The following is an 11,996-nucleotide window of genomic DNA, read 5'->3' as shown; positions in this document are numbered from 1 at the left end:
TCTGACTGACCCCTTTTTGATTGTTGACAAGTCTCGTTAATTCGGCTTTCTTTTCTCTAGTCCAGGATATCGGACGACCAGGGTGCTTTCTATCAGAAAACGATTGAACAGTTTCCAGTCTTTTTAGGTTATCATATATTGTACTTCGAGCAAATCCTTCCTTTTCAAATTGATTTACGATTTTTTTTTATTTTTATATTAAGTTTATTTACAAAAAACATTTTTAGTCGCTTTCGAAAAGATTCTCGTTCAGCTGCATTTAACCTCATTTCAAATAATTGTGTTTCAAATAATAAAGTTTATACTTTATAGAACGTTTATGCCTACAGATAAAACCACAAAAACTAATTATTATGCTCAAAGAATGAAATTAGAATTTGTCCGAAAACTTTCGCATCACCCGTTAAACAGCTTTTTCATTTGACTTGTGTGTGTTACTTAATAAGCAATGAGCTTATTTAGTAACAAACAAACAGAGAAATATGCAGTGCTCCATTATAAGCCCAAATAAAAAAAACTTTTATAAATGGCTTTATAAATACTAATATTCTAACAAAAAACAAAAATAATAATGACTTTTAAATGTTGTTTCAAAGTATGATTAAAAATTATATAAAAAATTTATTATTATAAAGGCTATTGGTCTATTCTTCGGAGTTCTTTTCTTCTTTTTCTTTTTTTCTATATAATAAAACCAGTCTATTATTTAATAAATATTCAAAATACTTAAACGAAAAAAATAACCACAGTTACCATGTAAATGAAAATAATGTAAACAAAAAAAATTACCTTTATTAGAGGTTTCCTCTTGATTCTGCAAGAAAAAAATTTTTATAGGTAATTTAGTGAAAAGTTTAATTTTCAAGACCCAGAGGCGGATTCAGCAACGAGTCAAACATAACATAGAATAAAAAATCCTAAAGTTTTGCCATAATAATGTATTTTTTTAATTTAACTTTAATAAAAATGTTAAGTAACTCTGAGGAATAAAATTATGCTCAATATAATATACAAACTTTTTTTAATTTATTGACAAATATTATATAATGTATTATATAATAATATATAATATACACGTAAACTCTTACCCAATACACAGCAATTGTTCTTCGGAGCAATGCTCGATAAAATAAAGCATTTTTTCTATTCCTCGGAAATATTTCCCTCATTGTAATCTTGTCGATTAACATAAGTCTTTTGTCGGAAATAAATCCTTAACCTTAAAAAGATAGAGCAATATATACTAGTTTATATTTCTAAATATTGTAATACGATAAAAACAAATAAAATAATGCGTCCTTATACATATACAACATCCGCGCTCATGCCTAATTATTAAGATAGATTAATAAAATAATTACTTCAAATGATTAGTACACTTACAATCAAACAAAGTAACCATATCTAAAATTTTATGACTCATTTTTAAAAAAATCCGATATAGAATAATGAAAAAGTTAAACTTTAGAATCATTTTCCTATTTATTCTCAAAGAATATAAATACTTCCTTCATACTTAGTTTGCTAAATCTGTTAGACACGATAGTTATTAGTTTTTATGTGTTTCTTTTGCCAATTTAAACATTCTTTACGATTTATTTTCGTAATGTTTAGCACTGCAACGGACCTTTTATGCTTAGCAGCTAAATTTACCATTAATTAAAATACAATTTTTATAATAATTATAAAATTTTAAATTTTTTTGTAATAAAAACATTAAGTATAATGTTCTATTTTATTTTGTTATAATTACACCAAAAAATAGTTGTGACTTCTTAATTAGATCACAAGCAAACAAACTCACTCTCGTATAGTTTTAAGATGCCACGACTGGTTTTCAGATCAAATAAATTTCAACTTAACCCCCGGGTTAAGTTGAAATTTATTTGACTCTAATTGGGTGTTATTGCAGATAACCAGTCATTAATTATATACTACCTGATGACGGTCATCCTGCTGGTCTACTTATATTAAATGTTTGTTTTTTGCATTAAATTTTATATTAAGTTTGTTTTATTTTAAAAACTTCAATACGTGTACTTTTAAAATTCTTATGAATTATTTGCCTATTAATAACACTTTTTTGAATCACGGATAATCAATCTTCGTATATGCAGAGAGCACGGTGTCGATAGTAAATTTATTTAGTTTCTTAACACCTGAATACTCACGGAAAGTATATTGAGAGACATTACACAAGAAATAACTTAATATAAAAATCATAAAACATAAACATAAAATATAAAAATTTTTAAATCTCTATTCATTCTTCGATAAAAGCAAACTTCATATATTGCAGCGCACTCTGCATAATAAATTTGATTAGATAAAGTATATACTTATAATGAGTTTATAAAGTTACTTAATTTGTTGTAGAAATATAGGTCAACAATATCGCTATACGGATAGTTAAAAAATAGCGAAAGATCAACCAATTTTGTAGCTTCATATCTTTGTTTAAAAAAGTTTTGACTAATATTTTTTTAATCCATTGATATCTTGCTACACTTTATTAAAGACTAAGAATGGACTTGTTAACATCGACAAATATATATATAAATGAATTAACGATAATAAAATGCTCTCTATATGGCTTTCTTCGCCATAAACTATGTGTGACTAATCTAATAGAGACTTTTAATATTATTTCATCTCTTATAGCATTTCACCGATTTATAAATGTAATCTCGATTTTGCCAAAGCGTTGATTCTCTACCTCAAAACAGACTTATGTTAAAATTAAGATATTTCGGAATAAATGGGTATCAAAATAAAAAAGTTATATTAAGTTAATCCCTATAATGCTCTACTAAAATGTGTAATTTACGAGTCATTGTTTTATGTAACGCTAAGTGATCCACACATTTCGAACTGTTTTTTCAAAGTCCTTACAAATTTTTGGTATGCAAAAAGGCATTCACATTTATTGATGGAAAAATGGCTCTCAAGTTATGTAAAGTGTTTATTGGACCACACCATAAATATACAGTGTCTATTTGGGCTTATTTAAAAACTGATAAAACCATGGTTAAATCTATTTTGCGCAAAGCAACAAAATGAACTTATATTTTGGTTGGGGCACCGGTAAGCATATGGGTTAAGAGATAATTAACGCATATTTTTCCCAACATTTTGAACATTAAAAACTTACGCATTTTTGCCTTTTACCCGTATCTACAATAACATATCTTGATATAAGTTGCTCGTTTAAAAATATAATAGAATATATATATATATATATATATATATATATATATATATATATATATATATATATATATATATATATATATATATATAAAATATACATAAACAAGTGTAAAGAAATTTTACACTTGTAGAATTTTGAATTGAATTGTTTATAATTTGTCACAATAAGAAGATAGCAGTCGCAATTTTTAAAAATTTTGTTCAACTAGATAAAGGTTATTTTAATGAGTCCAGAATAACGCAACCGCATGTATATAATAAATACATTTAGTTTCAGACATTTACATAAAGCGCATTTTTAAAGTTTTAAAAACAAATTGAACACATCTGAGATTATTTTGATAACACAGAAATATTTTGATACTTTGAAAGATTCATTTTTTTTCAATTTTATTTGCAGTAAATGTAAAAGTCAGTAACTAAAACAACTTCAAATGGTGTCTCAATTTGTAAAAGTCTCCAACTTAACAACTTCAAATGGTGTCTAACTTTAAATAGTAGCCGAGTAATAAGGTATTTATAGCAACCAAACGACTACAAAAAGTAGGTTGCTGCTAAACAAAAATTTAGGTATTCATAGCAACCAAATAAACCTTGATAATAAGCTTAAACCTTTAATTCATGCCTATTTTACTGACTATAGCATAAATAAAAAAATAGCTATTAATTTTGTCTAAAAATTGGCAATTCGGGTCCACTGTGTTTTGCTCTAACGTTTGGAGCAGAAAGGGGAAATTTTGTTCCGAGACTCCAATTTATTTATTACATTATCGCAATTTTTAGCAAAGCCATTTTTTTTTATTTATTTTTATTTTCATGCTATATTTTGCCATACAATGTTATATCCAAAGAATTATTGGCTTAGCATAGGAACAGTCACAAACAGTTATTAAGACTAATCCAAAACAGCGTCCGTTATCGACCAACAATTTTACTACTCAAGCGCTAAGATAGCGGTAGCAGGATTCGAACCCGTATCGTACAACAGTCCGAGTGTTAACATTTTGTTTGACGTTCAAATCAACTGAGCTATCCAGCGACAAACTATTGTCATATTCTTATTTGACTTAACTATACACATATAAATGCTTTTGAGTTTGTTTTCTGTCTGAAAGTTTAGCTTTTTATCTCAAACACTATAAAGAATCAGCCCATGTTTCGAACCAATAATAGATTATCCTATATTATTTAGTTAATCATATAAGTTAAAAGCTAATTACTTTTGACCTGCAACATTAAAGACCAAGTACAAAAAATTCAACAATTTAAACTTTCTTATATATAACGAACTTAATTAGATAAGCAATTAAAAAAGCCAAGCTTTGAGATTGGTGTAGAGATTCGAATCATAAATCGATTTCAAAAAACATGTTCAGGCGTTCACAAATTGTTTCTCAACGCAACTATTTTTGCAATGTAATCTTGCTACTTAACATTTAATATTAGTTTCTCTTGTGGTTTTTTAACGCTGGTACTTGTTTACACGTTTATTATTTATGAATGCAACTGACTTCTAATAAACGTGTTTCAAGAATTTTCATTAAAAGCTTTCTAAATTATTTATGCACTTAAGCACAGATCTATAATATTTTGATCTTTTATTGATTGGTAACAGTTTTCAACGTTGAATGATTTCTTTCATTATAAATTGCAACAACACTTTAAGCTTTATTTGTCACATTGCTGTTTGAGCCTGTTCACTTACTCGATGCAAGTTTCAGCTTCATATAAATTTTACTAATCGTAATGAAAAGCCCATTTCTAAATTGCCAAAGACTGTTGCCGCCAGTTTACAATAAACATGAAAACAGAATAAGAGTCTCTAAAAAGTTGTTTAACTGTAACTTAAAAAAAACCAAGCTCTAAAACTTAAGTTACCATCACCATGGCTATAGAGCCTCACCTGCCCAAATATTTGCTCTTTGTGCAATGATGCTATTTTTTTTAATTGTATTTACTTCCGCAAGACTGAGGGGGCTACTAACTAACATACATTTTTAATTGTTGTCTCTCTCAACTGTTAAACTCTAAAATATTAGTCTTGACAAACAAAGTCACTAATCGGAGAAAGAGTTGAGGCCTACCTGGAACTGGTAGGCCTCAACTCTTAAAACTTTTATTTACATAATAGATCTCTTATGCAAACAATTAAAAAACAATTTTCTAAAAACTTTTCAAAACAAAGTAATTATGTTTTAAAAAATATGTTGCTTATTAAATGTTATTTAACATGTATTTTGTTGCAAATTCTTCGTATAAATTTTTTTATAAATTTTATTCAGTTACTTATTGATACTGCTTTTAAAATGTTAAAACAATAACTAGTTAATAATATGTTAAAACATGCATTAATAAGCTTTTAGGTGTGTAAAAATCTAAATAAGGTGAAGACATGCAATTGAATGCATGTGATACTAATTTTACAATATGTACAGGATTGCGAGCAAAATCACACACCATTCCTGACCACAAATGCTAAATATTGGTATTGAGAACATTAATCATGCTTGTTGACAACGTAATTGGCTTTTACAACCACCCCAAAAAAATGCAAACATAATTTTTTCATATGGCCCTGGTACACAGGTTTGTAACAGAATAAAATTTGTTAGAAAAACAAAAACAATGGGGAAAAATAGTTGCTGGCAATTTTATGAAAAAAAAACACAATAAAGTTTTAATTTTACAAAAAAACCTTACAATTAAGTTTAAGTTTATGAAAAAAACTTTTTTTTTACATAGTTACCAAACATAAATACAAGGGTCGAAATAGGTGTCTGACATTGGTGCCTCTCAGATCATCCCAAGATGCCCAAAAGGTGGGCAACCAACCACTGTTCATTATGTCACCAAAAATTAACAGTGGTTGGTTAGCCCCTCGGATAATTTCCAAAAATAGTCCAATGACCTTTAGTGTCTAGCATCTATTTCACCCATATAAATATAAATTGTGAATTAATGAATCAACATTACGAGTAATTTTTTGATGGTTTTTGGCAAAAAATGATTTAGTCAAATTATTGGGTTTGGCGGTAGTGTCACAACAATAAAAAATGTTTTGGTTTAACAATTATCAACAAAGATAATAATTTTTTTTTAATTAAAAAAAAAAAAACAATAATAAAGTTACCTTCATCAATCTTTGAAGTTGAACAAATTGGACTAAATGGTGACCCATTTGGTGCATCATTACTAGTTACTTGTGTTCTATATTGAGCTGAATTTAAACCAAAAATCAAAAGATTTACTTAGCAATAAAAAACTAAAATATTGCTAAAATATATTGAAAACAAAAATAACTTTACCTTGCTGAGATTTTGAAAAATTTGGAGAACTTTGATTTAAATTAATCTTACCATTTATTCCAAAAAAGGAATAAATGGTAAGATTCTAATTTGACTTTTTTTAGATCATTTTCACAAGAACCTGGTAAAATATGCCTAGCTGGAACACTTCTGCATTTTCAATTTCTTAAATTTTGAAAGTTTACATAAAACTTAGTGGTAATCGTAACTTTTAAAATATACTGACTCTTGTTACACAGTTTTATTAGTTAGTTTTAGTTTTTATTAGTATCAGTTTTATTATTACACAGGATTATTAGTAATAAAAAGGAAGAGTTTTGACTATGGTGTTTGTATTTTTCGATATATATATGTTTGATAATGAATGTTTTTAATATTTATAATATATGGAGAGATGAGGAGGTGGGACAGAGGAGAGTTAAACCTAGTTTAATGTGACTTGTAAATGTAGAACATAACATACAGAAAATTAGGTATTTCTGGAAAAATTAGATAGAAACAAATGTTTATTAACTTAAAAAAAACATAAAAGGGGCTTGCATTAATAAGAAAATAAACTGTTAAAAATTAATAATTAAAATGGTTGAGAGAACCAGACACAGTCTTGATCTGTATTTTTCATTGATCTACGCACAAAACCAAACTAAATTTTAATTAACTTAAAAAAAATGAAAAATATGGATAAGTTATTAAATTTGATATTACTTACTTGAGTTTCCTGTATATATTTCCTTTATTTTTATTACTATAAGCCAATAAAACAAAACATTGATCTATGCAGTGGTTTAAGTCTAATAATTAATTGTAAAAATTTATAACACTTACTAACAAATTGTTATTAAGTAAAAGAACATACTTTAACAAAAATTCTATATCTTGACACAACTACAAAAAGAGATGTCTGCATTCTCCTATATCTTTCCATTATGGTGGTTCACCATCGGGATTAGGATCGATGCTAGCTAGTTTTTCAAAGTGACAAAATTGCTTTTCTAAGTTTTCTGGATCATTTGTCCTTTAAAACTCAATAAAAGGTTCTTGTAGACTTGATGAAAATGTTGAAGGAGTTTGTAGCTATAATTATAAATAAAGTATAAATATTTCTTTTTTTTTAACACTTTTTTTTTCATTCTTTAAAAAAAAGGTTTTCCCTTTAATCACGCACCTTGTCAATGATTGACTGCATTTGTGATTTATGATCATCATCGCCATATAAAAGAGCTGACAATTGTTCTGGGGATATTTTAACTTTGTTTTCGTTTGCAATTTGAACAATTTCTGCATCGTGTTCTTTTCTCAGTGCTGAATATGTTTGATACTGAATATAAAAAACAAATAACAAACAATAAGTGTTTGCACTTAAAGCCAAAATGATTTTTCAACAAATATTCAATAAAGATTAAAGAAAAACACCTTTTCATGAAGTTGTAGTAATGATGAATCACGATCTCTCTTTGTTACCTGACATTACTTTAGTGTGAAATACAGTTTAAAAAAATATAAATTTTATAAATAAATTTATAAAATCCAATAAGAATATGTTTATTTTCCAGTTAAACAGCTGTTAGTTGGGCTAAAAATAATTTTAAATTCCTCCTCAAACAAAAACTTCCACCTTAAAACAAGAAGCTCTGTAAAGCAACTTACAACATGCCCAATACTTGTTTAAGAGGTTTTTTATTTTTCTAAATGTTGAACTACAATCTCTCTAATGATAAAAGTATCAATCTAAACACATAACAGCAAAATATACTATTATTAACTTTAACTATTTTTAAAGTTATACTGAAACTTAAAATGAAATAAAGTAAAGTTAAATCATTAACTTAACATTATGTTTATAATGATAACATAATAATTTTATATATAATTATAATAAAGTATGACAAATTTATGAAAAAATCAAAGATTTAGTTTGTCTTTTCCCTAAGAACTGTTTCTTGCATAGCAGGACCTAAAAACTGGCATCCTCTTTGTTTTAAAGCTGCCCAAAGGGCTGCAGATAACGTCTGTGAGCTTTGATGCATCAAAATTAGTTCTTTAACAGCTCTTTCACCAATACTTTGTGCAGCTCTCAAAGCAGGAGACTGACTTTCCACCACTGCAAGCTGACAATGTAAAATTGAAACAACTATTTGTAGCATTGGCTTTGAAAGCCCATTACCACTTGTATAATTGCAATTAAAACAAATTATGACAATATTTTGCAAGCATTCTGCTAGGGTTTCTAGCTGCATCAAATTCTTTACGATTTATAATTAGTTCAGGAATTTCAACTTCAAAATAATCTAGAATAGTCCCACCACACAAACTAAGTAATGCATAATTAACGGGAAGTTTTTTAATATCATTTTTGATTTTTGCTTGGTCAAAGGGACACTGCTGCCTTGATAGTTTTAACAAACATGATTTGCATACGCTAACACGACAACCTAAACTTATAGGTGGCTTCAATCCAGATTTAAACTAATTTTGACACACAGGACAGAACTTGAAGTCTGTCCATTGAGCGGCCGGTATTGGCATTCTATCGAACTGAAGCTAACCAATTTTTTTTATTCTCTACTAAAATACCAAATCATTTTCAAATCATTAAATAAGTATTAAAAAAAAAAAATTTTAAGTAGTATAAAATAATAGCATAATATAAAAAAGTGTTTAGGTAAAATATCCGGAAAAAATCTGCAATAAATTTTTCCTTATTATCCTCTTAATTTTGGTTTTAGCTGAGTTGTTTCTAATTTCTTTTACAAATTTTTTTTATTTTTTTATGAATACTGAGTGAAAAAACTTAAAAACAAAATCACAAAAATTACTCGAAACTTATGTATAACGGGTGATGCGGAAGTTATCGGACAAAATAAAAACGTCAATAACTTATTTATAAATAAAAAAACAAACTATTATTATATTTTTTTTAAATAAAGCATTTATCTTTTAATAAAAATAAATTATTTTTTATTTGAAAAAATACCACCATCTGCAATTGATCTCAATTTTGCTCTGACGCCTTTCATATGCGACTGTAAAAAGTTTAAATCAATTTCTTGTAGTTTTAGTTTAATGCGATCAATCAAAACTTGCTCTGTTGAAGCTTGCCAATTTCCCTCGTAAACCTTCTGTGCCAAATATCCCCAAAAATTTTCAATTGGTCGTGCTTGAGGCACATTTGGGGGATTGGATTTTTTATCAACGTAATAGACATATTGGTCCATCCAATTTAGAGAATCTTTCGAATGATAAGAACTTGCTAAATCTGGCCAAAATAAATAGTTCAAGTCTCCATGATACTTATGAATAAATGGAAGAAGTCGTTTTTCTAAACACTCATTAATATAGATTGATGAATTGATCGCTACAGCCTTGGAAGTGCGAAACAATGGCTCGGACATACCACGGTCAGATATGGCTATCCACATTAATAATTTTTTGGAAATTTCTCTTTTCCTATAAAACGAACACTTTCTGGGTATGTCTTTTTGTTGGTTGTGTAGTATCCAGAATTTCCAGACATGTTGTCCCCGGCAAAATGAAAGTATTTTTCGACATCGATGACTAGAAGCGATTTTGTGTTATAGAGTTGGTTAACTAGTTTCCTGCTTCTTTTCTTTGCCTTTATTTGTTGTTCTAAAGTGTATTTTGGAGTCTTTTCACGTTTTTCTATATTTAATATGTATTTTTTTTAACTGACGACCAATTGTCGATTGATTTACACCGAATTTAATACCTATTTTTCTCTGACTGACCCCTTTTCGATTGTTGACAAGTCTCGTTAATTCGGCTTTCTTTTCTCTAGTCCAGGATATCGGACGACCAGGGTGCTTTCTATCAGAAAACGATTGAAGCAAATCCTTCCTTTTCAAATTGATTTACGATTTTTTTTTTTATATTAGGTTTATTTACAAAAAACATTTTTAGTCGCTTTTGAAAAGATTCTCATTCAGCTGCATTTAACCTCATTTTAAATAATTGTGTTTCAAATAATAAAGTTTATATTTTATAGAACGTTTATGCCTACGCATAAAACCACAAAAACTAATTATTATGCTCAAATAATGAATTTAGGATTTGTTCAATAACTTCCGCATCACCCGTTAGAAAATTTTATGAAAATATGTATAAGAGAATGTTATGTATAGGAAATGTTGAAATAAATATACTGAAGTCCGAAATTTATTAATTATATATACGGAAATATCCCGAAAAGGATTATCACGATATATATATGTAACCCCTGGTGACAAAAGTTTGGCACAATCTTTGAGAAGCTAAAACTTATTGAAGCTTTAGTTATCCACTTTTTTAATTGTTTTGTTTATAAAATATTAATTTAGATAATTTATTTATTTTATTAAGTTAGACTAATTAATAAAAAAGTTATCAAAAAATGAAGGCGACCAAATTAATTGAACAAGTGTACAACTATTGTAATTTGCATCCTAACGCTAAAACAAAGAACATTGTAGAGTATTTTATTGCTTCTAATCATCTAAGTCTCCTAAGTCTGGATCAGGCAGGAAACCTAAAATTATGATTGCTAGGAATCAAACTCCTGAAAGGTCTTTTGAACAACCGGTCTGGAACATCAACAGGAAAAATTGCAAATAAATTCAAGCAATTCTTACATTGTAAAAACATTAATAAACAAAACAAACATTACTTAAAGAAAAAACAAATCCCTGGTCGCATTGATAAACAGTTGAACCAGTTGCAACTCAAGTTTGGAAGAATTTGTTGCTAATTCAGAAACCGTGACTTTGTCATTGATGATGAGTCTTATTTTAGATTTAAACATATAAACTAAAATTCAAATGCTGAATTTTACTCAGATGTAGCAAAAAACGCACAAGAAAATGTAATATAGGCGCAAAAGCAAATTTGAAAAAAAAATTCTTGTGTGGATTACCATATCCCAACTACGTCCCTGGTAGTACCGCGCTCAACTTGTTTCTCCGCTGTTCGTCAGGGTTCGTGATTCCGAGTTATAGAGTTGAGAGAGGGTTATAACCACTGCTAAGTAGCCTCCTCATATGTAATGACCTTCTTGACCTTAAGGAGGTGAACAACAAACAAACAAAAAAATATATATTTTTTTCCAACAATTTATCCAACATATAATTCTCTGGAGAACATTTTTAAATTATTCTTCTGTGTACATAATTTTCTTAATTAAAATTGTTAAATCAAAGTGCTCAGGGTCCTGAGATACACAACTAATATTTTACCACCAGATGTTTTTTAAGTAATTATAGAAAATATTGTTTTGTGAAATCCATTCTTGACAACATTTTTAAAGCCAGCTAATTGAGAGATTTCTATCACAATTCCTGTATGTATGTCAGTATGTTTAGTAAATTTCTAATTTGCATCTGAAAATTCAAATGGAATTTAAAAACTTACCAAACATTTTATGCCTACTCATTTAATGTATTTAAAATGGATAGTTTACACATAAACAAATACTTATACATATATGCAAAT

At 27.9% G+C, this 11,996-nt stretch overlaps 1 protein-coding gene and 1 long non-coding RNA gene across 2 annotated transcripts; both read right to left on the bottom strand.

Moving 5' to 3' along the window:
* Positions 1 to 789: 789 nt before the first annotated feature.
* LOC136074747 (uncharacterized) lies at positions 790 to 6,512 on the bottom strand. Its single transcript, XR_010635387.1, has 3 exons — positions 6,341 to 6,512; positions 1,089 to 1,219; positions 790 to 814 (listed from the first exon to the last, which is right to left on the bottom strand). It is a non-coding gene; the product is annotated as an uncharacterized LOC136074747 (long non-coding RNA).
* Positions 6,513 to 9,466: 2,954 nt separating this feature from the next.
* On the bottom strand, positions 9,467 to 9,934 carry LOC136073983 (uncharacterized). Its single transcript, XM_065786279.1, has one exon. The coding sequence runs from the start codon at positions 9,932 to 9,934 to the stop codon at positions 9,467 to 9,469; it is 468 nt and encodes a 155-aa protein (XP_065642351.1).
* Between the last annotated feature and the right edge of the window lie 2,062 nt (positions 9,935 to 11,996).

Source organism: Hydra vulgaris, chromosome 01 (genome assembly GCF_038396675.1).
Source record: "Hydra vulgaris chromosome 01, alternate assembly HydraT2T_AEP".
Taxonomy (NCBI): domain Eukaryota; kingdom Metazoa; phylum Cnidaria; class Hydrozoa; order Anthoathecata; family Hydridae; genus Hydra; species Hydra vulgaris.
This window is presented reverse-complemented; position numbering and strand designations above follow the sequence as displayed.